The 18,921-nt window shown below is 37.2% G+C and overlaps 1 protein-coding gene across 1 annotated transcript in view; it reads left to right on the forward strand.

Moving 5' to 3' along the window:
* The window catches only part of ZNF292 (zinc finger protein 292), an 85,663-nt gene extending 67,291 nt beyond the window's left edge, over nucleotides 1–18,372 (forward strand). Inside the window, exons 6-8 of the mRNA XM_079716808.1 lie at nucleotides 1,362–1,498; nucleotides 3,995–4,136; nucleotides 10,848–18,372. Of these exons, the coding sequence (XP_079572934.1) occupies nucleotides 1,362–1,498; nucleotides 3,995–4,136; nucleotides 10,848–17,990 (7,422 nt within the window). The 3' untranslated portion in view covers nucleotides 17,991–18,372. The remainder of the gene's footprint in view (nucleotides 1–1,361; nucleotides 1,499–3,994; nucleotides 4,137–10,847) is intronic.
* The last annotated feature ends 549 nt before the right edge of the window (nucleotides 18,373–18,921 follow it).

Below are 18,921 nucleotides of genomic sequence, written 5' to 3' on the forward strand. Positions count from 1 at the left end.
AAAATGTCTAACAATGCATTTAACTTATTGTAGATATTTGAAAATATTAATTGTATAAATATATGTTGTTCAGCCCTTTTTGTGTTTGTTTACATAGGGTCACTTAGAGATAAAGATTTGTAAGAAAGAGGCAGACAGAGGAGTAGTGGAAAGAGTACTGTGCCAGGGAGTTCCAGGACTTCGGTTTCAGTCGTAACTCTGACACTAACTTCATACTTCCTTTAAGAAATCATTGTTAAACACACAGACTCGGTGTTGGGTCTTTTCTTATCTTAGTGTTTTCTAGCTCAGTGTAATGTATAAAATGGAACCTCTGAATCTATCCCCATGCAATCTTCATCCTCATTATCAAAGATCAACCTCAAGATTACCCTCATTCCCATTCAGACACTTGTTTAATCCTAAACATGTTACATTTTACACATACACGCACACACTTTTCCCATACTCAAAAAGTAATGAGGAGACATAGAAGGTCAACAGGGAGGTGTATAGTTACCTCTGTGGTACATGGGTGCTAGTGGTCTGTATTAATCTTCAGTTATTTTTGCCATTTGTCAGTTGTACCATGTTGGAATTAATCTTTCTAATTCTGTGGAACACCAGTGATTTGTGACTGTATGCTGTTTGTCAGATCCTTATCTTACAGCAAATACTTGTAGAGATCATAGGTAAATTCTGTTTGTTTTATGTAATAAATCATTGTAATGAGGTTATAAATTTTAATTTAAAAAAATAAGCATTAGATGTAAGTGCATAATTAAATGAAGCAAGTTGCCTTCATCTAGGTTATACTTATGCATGCATGACTGTTGACAAGCTTTGAGATGGAATGAATTTATATGAAAAGAAAAATAATGGAGATTTATAGAAAACTGAGGTGAGCTTCATTTAAAAGTGGTATAGCTACATAAAATGTTTCATACTATACTTTTTTCCCTCCAATAAATAGACACTTTGTTTTTTTTGTCTATATCCAGTAGACACTTCTGTCTTTTTGCTGATTCTAATGCTTTTTAAATTACTGGTTAAAGGGGAAGAAATACAAGTAGCAGCTTTTCTTTTTCAGTATTATAAACCTGATTTAATGGGTAGAGGTTGCTTATAATTAGCATTAGTTATTTACATGTAAATGAATGCTTATAAAGGTCTTGAAAATCGTTGGTTCTCTGACTTGAAGAAAGATTATTTCTTTAAACTGCAGCCTAGTCATGACAAACTGTGAATTGGTAGTGTATGAGTTAATGAGGTTTTACTGATGAAAATGATCTGTAAATATCTAATAAAAATTGTAAAGTATATTACTATATATTTTAACATAAAACCACTTTATGGCATATTTCTATATCCTTTCCCTGTAGATTTCAGAAGTTGATTGCAAAGATGCCCTAGAAATGATCTGTAACTTAGAATCTGAGGGTGATGAAAAAAATGCTCTTGTCTTATGTACTGCATTTTTATCACGTCAGCTTCAACAAGGAGATATGTACTGTGCTTGGTGAGTTGATTTTATTTTGAAAGGATAAGTTTGTTCAATAAGATTACAGGATAGGTTGTGCAGATAGCTTAAGAACATATTTTTAAAAATCTTTTTAGTGTTACAAAGACAAAAAGCTTATTTTCAGATATTATATGCTGTGCAAACTGATTATCAAGTAGTTCATATTATAACTTTAAAAACTTTATATTAAGGACCACACAACTCCTTAGTATACCAGCAATGATCGTATAATGATCAATTATGATAAATTTTTAAATGTTGGAAGATGAAAGAAGGGCTTATGTCTAATGCCACAATAAAAATTTTTTCAGATATGTAATCAACCTCTGATTTAATGTGTATATTTTTGCTCTGCATATTGCAGACTTTTTTTTTTTACTACATAACTAGCTGCTAGTCATTTATGTATAGAAATATAGTTCATTTCTGTGAGGTGTCATTCTACTTCACTAACTTCATGGTACATTTCCTAGTGGGCAAACCTGTTATATATAATCCTTTGGGAGGATACAGCTAACAGAGATGATGACTTCAGTTAACTCAAAAAACTTAAGATCAACTGTCTTAAGTTAGTGTTAGCTAAAACTGACAATTTATCTGGTCAGTCGACAGCATTATTAGTCTTCAGTGTTGTGTCGGTATTGTGGAAAAAACAAAAGAAAATTTAGTTTACAACGTTCTGATATTCAAGGATATTTACCAAGTGACACGTCATATAAGTGAATATAGAACAGGCAAGCTAAATAAATGGTTGTATAATCAAAAAGACTAAAGTTCATAATTATTAAGGTTTTCTGAACAGTTGAGCTCAGTTATGAAGGAAAAATTGTATATGCAATACAGAGAGGACTGATAAAAAAGGCAGGTAGAAGGATTCTGAAGGGAGAATAAATAACATGTATTTATTGAGGACAAATAGGTTTTCTATATAACAAATATTAGTGATGACTAAGAAATTAATGTGTTATATTGGTTTACAAAAGGCATCAAAGTCTGGGTTTTATATGAAAAGCGGAAGCAGTCTATTAAAAGCCCTTAATAGAAGGAGGCAAAATAGAAGTTTATGTTCAAGAAACACTGTTTAAGACTAACAGTTGAGAATGGATTGGAGCCTGAACAGTGAGGGCAAGTTGGGGGTAGGAAATGGCAGTACAGGGAATTGAGTTGAGATAGGAAAATCAACTAGAAAGCCAATAAATAGTCCAGCTGGGAAGTTACGAAGGTTTCCTGTGGATGTGGGGTGGGGTGAGAGAAATGTTGAAGATAACGGTCTTGAGGATAGTAAAAAGCAGAGGCTGATAGATAGGATCAGTGATAATGATGCATTAAATTAGAAGAACGGGGGCTTCCCTGGTGGCACAGTGGTTGAGAGTCCTCCTGCCGATGCAGGGGACACGGGTTTGTGCCCCTGTCCGGGAAGATCCCGCATGCCGTGGAGCGGCTGGGCCCGTGAGCCATGGCCGCTGAGCCTGCGCGTCCGGAGCCTGTGCTCTGCAACGGGAGAGGCCACAGCAGTGAGAGGCCCGCATACCGCAAAAAAAAAAAAAAAAATTAGAAGAACGGTGAACTGGAAAGAATGTTAATCATCTTTTTCATATATTAAGTTTTAGGTTTCAAAAGAGATCAAAGTGGGGAAGTCTTATAAAGAACTGGAGAGGTGAAAGTGGTCAAGACTGGAGAGACAGATTTTGAAGTCCTCAATATGAAGGTTAAAATCCAGTAAATGAGCAAGTTATTCAAGTGGATGGTGCAAAGGGCACAGTTTCTAGGAGTGGAATCTGAGGAACTAATAGGAAAGGCCTGTATGGAGGAGAATACTTGAGGGGGGAAGCTGAAGCAAGGAAGAAGATTTTTGTGGAAGTTAACTGTGGAGGACAGAAGAGAAATAGGACAATAGGTAAAAGGGAGGAAAATTAATCAGTTCAGTAGGATTACTTTCTAAGAAAATATAGTGTAATTGCATTTGAAATAAATTTCAAAGTTTATTTTTCGAAGTTTCTTTTATTTTTTCACTGCTGTGGCACAGATTAGTTATTTTCTTCTGGGTTCTGTGTCATCCTTGATTCTTAACATTATCTAATAATTTAAATTTAAGTTAGAATATAAAATTAAATGCTTTTTAAAAATTATTATGCCATTGAAGCTTTTTATATATACACACACACATTTTGCACTTTCTTATTACTTTAAAGCTCAGATGTGGCCCAAAGTTACCATTTGTATAACTTGTTAACAGGTGCTTTCCTAGTAAAAGGTAGTGAGTGCTTCTCTGAGATTCAGAAATCTTAATCAGTAAAAAGGTAAGTCATATCTTGATTTTTATTTAATAAGTCTTTAGAAATTTGAGATTTTTTTCTTTTAAACCTCATTCCACATATAGAATTGGAATCTATAATCAGTTTTAATTTCACATGTAATTACTAGCCTGACATGTTCATGATTTTACATTATAGCTCCAGCTTACTTTTTTACTTTTTTTTTTTTTTTTTTAAGGGAACTCACTCTCTTTTGGAGTAAATTACAGCAAAGAGTAGAACCATCTATACAAGTGTACCTAGAAAGATGTCGTCAACTTTCTTTGTTAACCAAGACAGTATATCACATTTTCTTCCTGATTAAAGTTATTAATTCAGAGGTAAGAATGATCAAGGTATCTTATCTTAATTTCAAATATATAAATTACCTTTAATAAAAGACTTTATTATTTTGGCACCTCTTCCAGTGATCTTTGTTTATTTCATTTAGTGCTTTGAACATTGATTTTCTTATTAGTCCTTGATGATACTTGATACAGAGAAACTTAAAACTGCAAATGAGAGCCAGGGGCTTGCTCTTAGCCTGAAGAAAAGCAAAATACATAATACTTGCATTTTATCATTCCACAATTTTTACTGCTAGGTGTTATACTATTTTTGATAATTTGGCTCTATAGAGATTTAGAAAGTGTAAAGAGAAATATAGAGATAGCTTCCTTTGCTAGCAGTCTGGCAGATTATGGTATCTAAAAATCCTTCTTCTACAAAAGACCCAAAAATACTTGATAAAATAAAGTAAACATTGTTCTTAATGTATAGCAGCTGAGATCGCAAGAATATTGGGGAAATCCCTAGGCTCAAAAAGAAGAGAAACCTAAAAACTGGAGTAGAAATTTGAGCTGATGCTAGGGTTCTCCTACCCTGGTGAGGATTGGGGTATGTTACTAAGGGGTTTGAGTTTTTATGTCCACACAGGGATAAAACAAGAGATGGGATCTTGGGCCCTTTCAAGTTGGGGATTTACAACTGAGTTCCGTGTTCCCCTTCTTCCCTCCACCAACTTTTGAAGTACTATGATTTCATTGAAAAGTGGACTAGAAAAATATTATACTGTGTAACCCAGGTGATGGTAGGAACCGTGTGCATGTCCGACTGGACTCTGAGTGAGAGGAGGAAAATGTTTTCCCTAATAAATTGTAACCATAGGTCTGCCCTCACACGATTTGGGGTCCACATTTACCCTGCCGTATAACCAGGAGTCCCCACACCAAGTGAGTGTCAGAGAGGAAGACCTTTTCCTCTCCCTTTTCTTCTTAGTTATGTTGGCTGGTCTAAGAATTAAACTGACACAGGACAGATTAACAAGAGAAGATCAGGCAAAAGCTTAATAACATGTATACATGGGAGAGACCCAAGAAAACTGAGTAACTCGTCAAAATGGCCGAAACTCTCACCTTAAATACCATCTTCAGCTAAAGACGAGGATGTTGGGCATAGTGGTTTAGGACTTCAGAGGGGAGGAAGGCAATTCACATGAAGATGGAAAAGCAATGTTTGGTAAACCAATGGTGTGCTGGGCCATACAGAGACTATCGGACACAGTGGACTCTGATCTCCAGGCCCTGCAGTTTCTCCCCAACACCCCTAGCCCATATTCTTTGCAGAGATCCCTGGTGATAGCTCTATTCCAGGAACAAGCCCTCTGCCTAAATTCTTTTAGGCAGTAACAGGGGTGGCGGGTAACAGGAAGAACTTCCTTAGTCTTCTGTTTCTGAAAAGTAATCAGCCTAACATAATCCTCATGTCAAAGAGACACATTTGGTGCTGACAGATTTTGCTCCCTTACGTAAGTAGTATTTAAGAAGGTAAGGATGGAGTCCTGGGCTGGTAATGCCTGGGATCCCTGGCAGAAGCAAATGAAGAACTGCTTTGGAGGGACTTACCTTCAGTACAGGATTCTTAGATAAAACCCTTCTTAAGGTGGGTTCACCATCAAGATTTACAAAACATAGAACAGTCTGCCACGAGGGAATTTTAGCAGAGAGAACTAACAATAGGGTTAAACATGCCAGGATAAAAACGATAAATTACATATATTTAAAGACATAAATAAGTTAACCATCAAGCTCTATTAAACATATGAAACAATCTGACATGAATGAGTTTCAGTAGACAGAATGATAGAATTATTTGCCTAATACTTTAAATAATATAGTTATCAGATAAATTATAAAATACATATATTTAAAGATATAAAATAAGAAAGTATGAGAAAGAGACGTCCTATAAAAATGATCAAGCAGATTTTAAAAAGAGTCAAAAACTTAGAAATACGAAAACATAGTCATAAAAGTGAAAACACTTAATAGATGGATTAAACAGTAGATTAGACACAATTCAAAAGGGAAGTGATGAGCAGAGATTGCGTGTTTCCATTTATCTATTAGCAAAAATCAGAATCCAACTTTTACAAAATTAATTTTTCTTATAGTAACCCTTGTAGGCTGCACTTGATTTCCCCTTTAAATGTACACGGAAGTCACTTTCCAAAGTTGCTAGCACTGCATGGAATGGTATGCCAGACGGGTCTTAGGAATTCTTGAAAACCGGGATGTAACATGACAAGAAGTATTTTTAATTAATGTATAATTTTGTTTTTGAAAGTAGAAACCAAAAGACATTCTTATTCTTTTTAAAAAATATCTTTTAAGATCTATAGCTTGTCAGTAAATCTTATATGTATCTTTGCTATTTTTCTCCTGAAATAATTTCTCTTCATTTTCAGGAGTAAAGAACAGGAATGAGTCCTTCTGCTTTCCAGTTTTTCTTTATCAACCTTGTTAACTCATCCTGCTTTTTCATTTTATATGTCTTAGTGCTGCAGTTAAAAAATAAACTTAACAATCAGTTTCTTAGAAAATTACTATGTAATTTTAAAATATAGGTTGTGCCACTACTTTATATCTAACTTAAAGAGCAGCATGGCAAAGTAGATGGAACTTGAAACTAGAAGCCAGACAAACTGGGTATAAATCTTGACTTGTTGTTGACCACCTGGTAACCTTCACCACTTTGGATTTCATTTCTTAATCAGTGGAATTGAGGAGGTTAGGTAAAAGGGACTCTCCTCCCTCAACCTGACATCCTGCTCACAAGGAGACCTTGTTGGAGAGGGGAGAAAAATCTTGGACAAGAGCTACACTGTTCATTATGGTAGCCATCAGACACTTACGGCTAGTTAATCTAAGTAAAATATAAAATGCCATTCTTCAGTTACAGTAGCCACATTGTAGGTGCTCAGTAGCTCCATGTGACTAGTGGCTACCATATTGAGCAGCACAGATAAAGAACATGTCCACCACTGCAGACAGTTCTGTTGAGTAGTGCTTTTCTAGAGAGACTTTGGGCTCAGAAGTAAAGCACATAAAGAAGCACTTAAAGCGTGAATAGCTTGGGGAAGTTGTCCAGGGGGAGCAGGATAATGTGCACTGTGGTCATTGCTCTGCCCCCAAATCTTGTTTCCCATTGCATAAAATGTCTCTCTTTTATTTTCTGAAATCTGATTAAACAGAGGTTTTATCTTAAAAGTAGAATCATAGGTGATTATTGTTTTAGGACTCTGAAAGAGACCTTAAAGTTATGTTGTAGTGACTGCGTTCTAGTGTAACTCCTCATTTTTTTACATGATGAAATTTAGCCTCAAGGTTGATGATTTGGGTTAACTGGTGCCCCCCCTTTTTCTCCCCAAAACTCCAGGAGTTGTTGAAAATTATTGCCCAGCTGCTCACATATTACCTAAAATATTTGTTTCTTTCTTAAACTCTATTTGAGATCTGCAAAGGAAATGGAGCAGATAGCTTGCTTCATCATTTTATTTATGCTTTTTCCTAGACCCCTGAAGTCAGAGAGTTGAAAAATATAGCCCCGCCCTTAAGGATCTCATATCTATTGATGGAGACACACTAACAGTTGCAGTGTAATAGGGTCTTTCAAATATAATGGGATATCAAGACTCCTGAGAGGGAGAGCACATTGCTGAGCATAGCGCCTGGTATAAAGTAGGTGCTGATTGAATAAAAGAAGGCAGCCCTCTAACCCACTGGTCTGTTTAGACTCTCAAATAGTGATGGCCAAACAAAGCTGGAGAGGGAGAGTGTTCCTAGTAACAGAAAAAGAATGAAAGGTAGTATAAAGAAAAAACTGGTTTCTCCTCTATTCACTACTCACTGAATACTTCTGATGACCAAGCGTGTGGAGATTTTTTCCACACCAGGCAATCCTCTGATTTTCCGGACCCCAGCTGGGTGTCCTACAATTTAACTCAATTCTGACTCTGTTCACCTAGAGATAGCATAGAATCCGTAGGTTAAGGGCTCAGTCTTACAAGACTGCCCTCCTCCCCCAACATCAGCTACCAGTCTTGAGTCCAGGATGTCACCTGTGCTTCTGACCAACTGGCTATAAATCAGAGGTTTCCACAACTTTCTGGTCAGATTTGATTAATTTACTAGAGTGGCTCACAGAACTCAGGAAGACAGTTTACCAACTAGATTACTGGTTTATTTTAAAAGGATTCAACTCAGGAAAAGCCAGATGGTAGAGATGCACAGGGCAAGGTATGGGGGAGAGAGTGAGCTACTTTCCCCCACCTCTACTTGTTCACAAACCCAGAAGCTCCCTGAACCGAGTTCTTCATGGGTTTTTATGGAGGCTTCTTTGGCCGTTGGTAATAGATTCAGCCTCCATCCTCTCTCTCCTCCTTGGAGGGAGGGGAGGGGGACTGAAAGTTTCAACCCTCTGATCACAGGTTGGTTCCCCTGACAGCCAGCCCCCAGCCTGTGGTTATCTAGGGGCTTTCAGAAATCATCTCATTAATAAACTCCAGTGTGATCGAAAGGGCCTTATTATGAATAACCAAAAAACACTCATTTCACCTATTTCAAAAGCTGGGAACAAAAGATGCCCCTATAGCTATTATTACTTAGGAAATTACAAAGGTTTTAGGAGCCATGTGGGAACTGGGGGGGAAGACCAAAATATATATTTCTTAGCAGTATATTACAATATCACAAGTTGTATCAAGACATGAGAGAATGGTGTAGTTGGGGAACTACAGTTCACATTGCCTGGAGTGTAGGCTGTTTGGTTAGGGAAAAGATAAAAGATGAGGCTAAACCAGATGAGGCATAGGTCAGATTGTGAGGGCCCTTTTGTATTCATTCCATGCTAAGAAGTTTATATTTAATTCTGAAAGACATGAATAATAACCATTTAAGAATTTTAAAGCAGGGTAAGCCATAATGCTATGGGTGGATAGGGAAGGGCTGAATGGGATGTTAGTGGGGAAGGAATATCAGCATGTAAGCCTTGGGTAGCTTTGGGTCAAGGATACTAGGCAGCCAGAGAAAAGGAATAGAAAAGGGGGATACCAAAGACAAAACCTTGCATTTTTTCAGAAGATTGCCTGCTGCTGTGCCAGTGCTAGAAAGGGGGATGAGTCTATATTCCTTCTCTGAATGGATCTCACTTACTAGGTTTCTGCTCCTGTGACTCATAAATTCAAGCTGGCGCTATCAGTACTTTTATTAACTGATATTATTAAGTAGGTTTTTATGGGCTAATTACTTGTTTGATCACATTGTACTTATGGGAAATTGAATTCAAACAACTCTTAAAAATCAGTTGTTACATAACCAGTTTATGATCTGAATATTACCTATAAGCTTAATTTTCAATCAGACACACACAAAGATGAGAACTCAGAAGAATAAAAATTTTGACATTGTTTTGTTAGCCTTATTTCTTAAGGTTTCAAATGTATTTATAACATTAAGATGGCCAGTTAGCATCTCAGCCTCTTTCACTCACTTTCCTTTTGGCCCACAAATCTAAGCTTCTGTTTTAGTAAAATATTTTATTTCCTTCTTAACCTGTAAAAATACAGATCCTCTCAGCTTTTTTGGACTTTTTTTGACTTCCTTGCCCTTTGATCTTATGTCACACATATTTCATTCCCATGAATGTGGCCACATCTTGTGACTGGCTTATTTTTCATATATTTGTTCTCTTTTAGCCTTGTAAAACCCATTTTTATCTCTTCATTACATGTATCCTTCAAATGAGTCTTAGCTTTATTACTGCTATATTATAATAATATTTCAAGATGCTAATTCAAAAGGAAAAAAGTTTATCGTGTCTCCTGCTACTCCTAATTCTTAAGATGGTCCAGGAACTTCCCTGGTGGTCCAGTGGTTAAGACTTCGCCTTCTAGTGCAGGGGGCATGGGTTTGATCCCTGGTCAGGGAGCTAAGATCCCACAGGCCTCGCAGCCAAAAAACCAAAACACAAAACAGAAGAAATATTGTAACAAATTCAATAAAGACTTTAAAAATGGTCCACATCAAAAATAATCTTAAAAAAAAAAAAAAGATGGTCCAGCCATGAGGTAGGTGATTTGGCATTCAAATTTATGATAGAACTAGAATTCCCAATATTAAGGAACAAATAACTTTATTCTCATAAATGTGAAAATCTCCTTTCATTACTAGTGAGTTAGGAATTATGGGGGCATTCTCAGTTTTGTAATTGGACTAAAGGTTTTGTTTCAGAAGGATTGTAAATATAAACTTAGGAAATGAAATTTGTGGTAAAGTTAATGACATTTATTGATCACTTAATGTGTGCCAGACATACTAAACTATACCAACTACTTTAGATACACGATATCTATTAATGCTCACAGCAGTTTCATGAAGTTTGTGTTGTTTTCATCCCTATTTTATATTGTGATATAAAAGGTCAGAGAAGTTAAATAATGTCCAAGTTTGCCTAGCCGTTAGATGATTTTATACTCATGTCTTAACTTAGCTCCCAACGTTTATGCTTTTTCTGCTATTCTCTACAGTTCATTACACACATAGACACACACACACACACACACACACAAAGCTACAATGCTTTGGAAGGGGTATCTGCATATATTGGCTATTGCAAAATTTGAGAAAAGCAAACCTCACTTTTAAAATTACTAAATTCACAAATCTGTTGATGAGTGTAAATTAAGATAACATTTCTTACTTGCTTTTTCACAGACTGAAGGGGCTGGACTTGCCACTTGTATAGAACTATGTGTAAAAGCTCTTCGCCTGGAATCTACAGAAAATACTGAAGTGAAAATATCTATTTGCAAGACCATTTCATGCTTGTTGCCTGATGATCTGGAAGTTAAACGTGCTTGTCAACTGAGTGAATTTCTTATTGAGCCTACAGTAGATGCATATTATGCTGTGGAAATGTTGTATAACCAACCAGACCAGAAATATGATGAAGAGAATCTTCCAATACCAAATTCTCTACGCTGTGAGCTCTTACTTGTATTGAAAACTCAGTGGCCCTTTGATCCAGAATTCTGGGATTGGAAAACCTTAAAACGACAATGTCTTGCATTAATGGGAGAAGAAGCATCCATTGTGTCTTCAATAGATGAACTAAATGACAGTGAGGTTTATGAGAAGGTAGCAGACTATCAGGAAGAGAGTAAAGAAACTTCCATGAATGGTGGAATTGGTGCTAATTCTGGCCTTCTTAGAGACATTTGTGATGAAAAGCAGAAAAAGAGAGAGATAAAACAATTAAGAGAGAGGGGCTTTATATCTGCTAGGTTCAGGAACTGGCAAGCCTACATGCAGTATTGTGTGCTGTGTGACAAAGAATTCCTTGGTCATCGAATAGTACGACATGCTCAGAAACATTACAAAGATGGGATTTACAGTTGCCCCATATGTGCAAAGAACTTTAATTCTAAAGAAACTTTTGTCCCTCATGTCACATTGCATGTTAAACAATCTAGTAAAGAGAGACTAGCAGCTATGAAACCATTAAGGAGGTTGGGAAGGCCTCCTAAGATCGCAACTACCAACGAGAATCAGAAGACTAATGCTGTGGCCAAGCAGGAACAGCGGCCTATCAAGAAGAATAGTCTCTATTCAACAGACTTCATAGTGTTTAATGATAATGATGGTTCAGATGATGAAACTGATGACAAAGACAAATCTTATGAGCCAGAAGTGATCCCAGTCCAGAAACCAGTACCTGTTAATGAATTCAATTGCCCTGTAACTTTTTGTAAAAAGGGCTTTAAGTACTTTAAAAATTTAATTGCTCATGTAAAGGGACATAAGGATAATGAAGATGCCAAGCGCTTTCTTGAAATGCAAAGCAAAAAAGTTATTTGCCAGTACTGTAGACGGCATTTTGTAAGTGTTACTCATCTCAATGATCACTTACAAATGCACTGTGGCAGTAAACCATATATCTGTATACAAATGAAATGTAAGGCTGGTTTTAATAGTTACGCAGAGCTCTTAACCCACCGAAAGGAACATCAAGTCTTTAGAGCAAAGTGCATGTTTCCTAAATGTGGCAGAATTTTTTCAGAAGCTTATTTACTATATGATCATGAAGCACAACATTATAATACCTATACTTGTAAGTTCACAGGTTGTGGTAAAGTTTATCGTTCTCAGAGTGAACTAGAAAAGCATCTGGATGATCACAGTACTCCTGAAAAAGTGCTGCCTCCTGAAGACCAACTTAATTCATCTGGAGATCCTGTTCAGCCTTTCAGAGTGAATCAGAACACAGAAGGGAACACAGAGAAAGAAGGATCTGTGCTTCCTTCAGAAAATAACATTGAAAACACCTTCCCAGCAGATAGACGTGATGCTTGGGATAAAAGCAAAGCAGAATCACCTGTGACCAGACAAGACCCGATTTCTGCTTCAGAGCCCAGGCACGCTGATGGACCACTGCCAGATGGTTTGGAAAGCCCTGCCCCTGCTGCTCTGCTTCAGGCCAGTGAGGTCGCTGTGTCCATCAAGGTATCCCTTAACCAGGGGGTCGAGGATAACTTTGGAAAGCAAGAAAACTCAGCTGTGCAAGGCACTGGTGAATCACTGGTCACCAACTTACATACACCAGTGGAAGATTCTTGTAATGATCTGTGTCATACAGGTTTCCAAGAGAGAAAAGAACAGGATTGTTTCAGTGAAGCCCAGATTACTCAGAATTCTTTAGTAGATTCGGAAGCCCTCAAAATAGATGACCTTACGCCACAAAACTTAGAAAGACAAGTGAACAACCTGATGACCTTTTCTGTGCAAAATCAGGTAGGATTTCAAAACAATTTACCAACGGCCAAGTTTGCATGTGGAGGTAATGTTAAAACATCGTCCAACCTTTATGATTTACCTCTGAAGACATTAGAAAGTATCACATTTGTTCCCCCACAGCCCAACCTCAGTAATTCTTTAGGAACTCCATCAGTGCCTCCAAAAGCACCAGTTCAGAAATTCAGTTGCCAGGTTGAGGGATGTACTCGAACCTATAACTCTTCACAGAGTATTGGGAAACACATGAAGACAGCACACCCCGACCAGTATGCAGCATTCAAAATGCAACGCAAAAGCAAAAGGGGTCAGAAAGCTAACAACTTAAATACACCAAATAATGGAAAGTTTGTTTATTTTTTGCCATCACAGGTGAGCAGCTCTAATAATGCATTTTTTACACCACAGACCAAAGCCAATGGGAATCCTACTTGTTCTAATCAGTTGCAGCACGTCTCACCTTCCATTTTCCCAGCTCATTTAGCAAATGTGCCAGCTCCACTGTTGCCCTCAGTGGAAAGTGTCATAAATCCAAATATACCTTCTCAGGATAAAAATGAACAAGGTGGTGGTATGTTATGTTCCCAAATGGAAAATTTATCTAGTACTACCTTGCCAGCACAAATGGAAGATCTAACCAAAACAGTTTTGCCTTTGAATATCGACAGCGGCTCAGATCCTTTCCTTCCGTTACCTGCAGAAAGTAGTTCAATGTCTCTCTTCCCTTCACCAGCAGATAGTGGGACTAATTCTGTTTTTTCCCAGCTGGAAAATAATACAAATCATTTTTCCTCACAGATTGAAGGGAACACTAATTCCTCTTTTCTAAAGGGAGGTAATGGTGAGAATGCAGTTTTTCCATCACAAGTCAATGTTGGAAATGACTTCAGTGGGACCAGTGCCCAACAGTCTGCACTGGAAAAAGTGAAAAAAGACCGTGGGCAGGGCCCAAATGGGAAGGAAAGAAAACCCAAGCACAACAAAAGGGCTAAGTGGCCGGCAATTATCAGAGACGGGAAATTTATCTGCAGCAGGTGTTACAGGGCTTTCACTAACCCCAGATCTCTGGGTGGACACTTGTCTAAGCGATCTTACTGTAAACCACTGGATGGGGCAGAAATTGCTCAAGAACTTCTGCAGAGTAACGGGCAGCCTTCTCTTCTTGCCAGCATGATTCTCTCCACAAATGCAGTAAACTCGCAGCAGCCGCAGCAGTCTACCTTCAGTCCAGGAGCATGTTTTAAAGATCCATCATTCCTGCAACTTCTTGCTGCTGAAAATCGCTCCTCAGCATTTTTACCAAATACATTTCCTCGGAGTGGTGTGACTAACTTTAATACAAGTGTTAGTCAAGAGGGAAGCGAAATTATTAAACAGGCTTTGGAAACTGCCGGCATTCCCAGTACATTTGAGGGTGCCGATGTGCTCTCTCATGTCCCCCCAGGTTGTGTCTCAGACCCAGCACCAGTAAATGCAACAGTGATGCCAAATCCACCTGTGCCACCCCTGCTGCAGACTGTATGCCACGCAAACCCCCTGCTGACAGACCAGAATAGGACAACAAACTCCAAAACTTCCTCCATTGAGGAATGCAACAGTTTGCCTGTTTTTCCAGCAAATGACTTACTACTGAAGACTGTTGAAAATGGTCTGTGTTCTAGTTCATTCCCTAATTCTAGTGGGCCATCACAAAATTTTATCAGTAACAGTTCACGAGTTTCCGTTATAAGTGGTCCTCAGAACACAAGGTCTAGTCATTTAAATAAAAAGGGAAACAGTGCTTCTAAGAGAAGAAAGAAAGTTGCTCCTCCACTAATTGCCCCTAATGCTCCCCAAAACTTGGTAACAAGTGACTTAACGGCAATGGGACTTATAGCAAAGAGGATTGAGATACCAACTACTAACCTTCATTCAACTGTAATTCCCAATTGTGAACCTCAGGGTTTGGTGGAAAATCTAACACAGAAATTAAATAATGTTGACAATCAGTTGTTTATAACTGATGTGAAAGAAAACTTTAAAACCAGTCTTGAGTCCCATACAGTGTTAGCTCCCTTAACATTAAAAACTGAAAATGGTGATTCCCAAATGATGGCTTTGAATTCATGCACACCTTCAATAAATTCTGATTTGCAGATTTCTGAAGACAATGTTATACAAAACTTTGAAAAGACTCTTGAAATTATTAAAAGTGCTATGAATTCTCAAATACTTGAGGTAAAAAGTGGATCTCAGGGTATTGGTGAAACATCACAGAATGCTCAAATAAATTATAACATTCAGCTCCCTTCAGTAAACACTGTACAAAATAAATTATCCGATTCTTCTCAGTTTTCCTCCTTCATAGGTGTCATGCCAACAAAAAGTAACATTCCTCAGTCTGAAATATTACATAAGGAGGATCAAGTACAGGAGATTTTAGAAGGCTTACAGAAATTAAAATTAGAAAACGACCTGTCCTCTCCAGCACCCCAGTGTGTACTGATAAATACATCAGTGACACTGACTCCCACTCCTGTTAAATCAATTCCAAATGTCACACTTGTTCAGCCAGTTTCTGAAATGATAAGCAACATTCAGTTTAATGACAGAGTTAATAAACCCTTTGTGTGTCAAAACCAAGGCTGTAATTACAGTGCTATGACAAAAGATGCACTGTTTAAGCACTACGGTAAAATTCATCAGTACACTCCAGAGATGATTCTTGAAATTAAGAAGAATCAGTTGAAATTTGCTCCATTTAAATGTGTAGTACCTACATGTACAAAGACATTTACAAGAAATTCGAATCTCCGGGCACACTGTCAGTTGGTACATCATTTTACAACAGAAGAAATGGTAAAGTTAAAAATAAAAAGGCCTTATGGAAGAAAATCTCAGAGTGAAAATTCGTCAGCCCCACGAATTACACAAGTAAAAAGGCAGCTAGCTATGACGGGGGAAAATAAAAGGGAATTCCAGCCTGCTTTAGAATTGGGAGCAATGAAAGAAAATACCCTCAGTAATATAGCAGTGATCCCAGAAAAACAACTTCTAGAAAAAAAAAGTCCTGAAAAAACAGAAAGTTCTTCACAATTGATTACAGTTCCTTCAGAACAATGTAATACAAATTCTCTCACAAATGTACAAACCAAAGGACGGAAAGTTAGGAGACATAAAAAAGAAAAGGAGGAGAGAAAACGCAAGAAGCCAGTTTCTCAATCTCTTGAGTTTCCCACAAGATACAGTCCCTACAGACCTTATCGATGTGTTCATCAGGGTTGCTTTGCTGCCTTTACAATACAGCAAAACTTAATTCTGCATTACCAGGCTGTACACAAATCAGATCTACCTGCATTTTCTGCAGAGGTTGAAGAGGAAAGCGAAGCTGGTAAAGACAGTGAAGAAATTGAAACTAAACAAACTGTGAAAGAATTTCGATGTCAGGTGAGTGACTGCTCTCGAATTTTCCAAGCAATTACTGGCCTAATACAACACTACATGAAACTTCACGAGATGTCTCCTGAGGAAATTGAAAGTATGACTGCTTCGGTGGATGTTGGGAAATTTCCATGTGATCAGTCAGAGTGTAAATCTTCATTTACCACATATTTGAACTATGTTGTTCATCTTGAGGCAGATCATGGAATTGGGGCAAGGGGAAGTAAAACTGAAGAAGATGGCATATACAAGTGTGATTGTGAAGGCTGTGACCGAATATATGCGACCCGGTCTAATCTCCTCCGACACATTTTTAATAAGCATAATGACAAACATAAAGCTCATCTGATTCGGCCAAGAAGATTAACACCTGGTCAGGAAAATATATCAAGCAAGGCAAACCAAGAAAAGACAAAGTCTAAACATCGGGGGACAAAATACAGATCTGGAAGGGAAGGAACCAAAATGCCTAAGACCAAACGAAAGAAAAAAAATAATTTAGAGAACAAGACTGCAAAGATTGTGCAGATTGAAGAAAATAAGCCTTATTCTCTGAAACGTGGAAAGCATGTATATTCTATAAAGGCTAGAAATGATGCCTTATCTGAGTGTACAAGCAGATTTGTCACCCAGTATCCATGTATGATAAAGGGGTGTACATCAGTCGTTACAAGTGAAAGCAATATAATTAGACATTATAAATGCCATAAATTATCTAAGGCATTTACATCACAACACCGCAATCTTCTCATTGTCTTCAGACGGTGTTGCAACTCACAATTAAAGGAAACTTCTGAGCAAGAAGTTGAAAAGAGTGATGTGAAAGATTCTGACACAGGTATATCAGAGAGCACTGATAACTCAGGAACAACTGTAGTTCCACAGAAGGAAGTTGAAAAAAATGAAAAAGATGAAGTGGATGAGCTAACAGAATTATTTATTACCAAATTAATAAATGAAGACAACACAAGTGTGGAGACCCAAGCTCAGACCTCTTCAAATGTTAGTAAAGATTTTCAGGAAGATAACCCCTGCCAGTCAGAAAAACAAAAAGCAAGTAATTTGAAGAGAGTTAATAAAGAAAAAAATGTCTCCCAAAATAAAAAGAGGAAAGTTGAAAAAGCCGAACCAACACTGGCAGTTGAGTTAAGTAGCATGCACAAGGAAGAAGAAACCGCTGTTGCAATACAAACCACTGAGGAGCATCCTGCATCTTTTGACTGGAGCTCATTTAAACCAATGGGATTCGAAGTGTCATTTCTGAAGTTTCTTGAGGAGTCTGCAGTGAAGCAGAAGAAAAATACTGACAAAGACCATCCAAATAGTGGGAATAAAAAAGGATCCCATTCAAATGCAAGAAAAAATGTTGACAAGACTGCTGTGACTAGTGGAAATCATATATGTTCTTGTAAAGAAAGTGAAACCTTTGTACAGTTTGCCAATCCATCACAGCTTCAGTGCAGTGATAATGTAAAAATTGTTTTAGACAAGACTCTTAAAAATTGCACTGAGCTTGTCTTAAAGCAACTTCAGGAAATGAAACCTACCGTCAGTCTGAAAAAACTTGAAGTGCATTCAAATGATCCAGATGTGTCTGTTACGAAAGAAATCAGTATGGGCAAAGCCACGGGGAGAGGGCAGAACTGATAACTCATGTGCTATTAATACATTATTTACAGTTTTATTTTCAATAGGAAGCCATCAAGCATGCTAGAATTGTGTAACTTGTTTTTCTTTTGTTGTTCCTGACATGAATTAACCTGGCCAAAAAAGAAAAAAAGAAAAGGAAAAAAAAATCAACATGACATTTGTCATGTAAAACTTTTTTTTATCCCTATGGGACTTGAGGAACAGAATCAATATTTCAGTTACTGTAAATAGTTGAGCTAAACCTCAAATTTCTATCAGCCCTTTCCATGAACTAAACTGAATTATCTGTGTGATTGATATGTTTCACCGGGTCACTGCTCACGTGTAACAGTACTCTGTAGATACCTTTTTTGTATATATTTATTATTGTAAATCATTTGCTGCCACCAGCAGTGTGTAAGTCTAAACTATTAAATGACACATTTATATTTGGAATTTTAATTTTTAACTAAGTGATCAAGTTTTTAAAACTGTTCTTTTATTGTTTTAAATTAAGAATTTTTTTAACTAAAACTAGAAACTCTGCCATAGTTCATTGATTTTTACATAAAACATTTATTTACAAGACTATCTCAAAAAATTACTTTTCACAAAGTAGGCACATTATATCAACACCTTGCTCTGCTTTGTAAATTTACCCTCCAGGATTTTTTGGGTGGTACTCATGTGAAATTAAAGCAGATTCTTTAGCAATTTCCTATAGCTGCAGTTTTCAGTGCTTCTAATTGGATATAGTTACTATGATTCCATGAAATATAATGGAAATGTGAATAACGAATTTACTACATCAAAGATTTTAAACATTTGGTATTTAAAAAAAAAATCCTTTGTGAATGTGATAGAAACTAGTAGTGTGGAGCAGTGTAAATATTTGAGGTGGTGATTTGTGAAGTAGCCCAGTATTGCCTTAAATAAAATCACATTTCAT

Source organism: Hyperoodon ampullatus (genome assembly GCF_949752795.1).
Source record: "Hyperoodon ampullatus genome assembly, chromosome: 12".
Classification (NCBI taxonomy): domain Eukaryota; kingdom Metazoa; phylum Chordata; class Mammalia; order Artiodactyla; family Ziphiidae; genus Hyperoodon; species Hyperoodon ampullatus.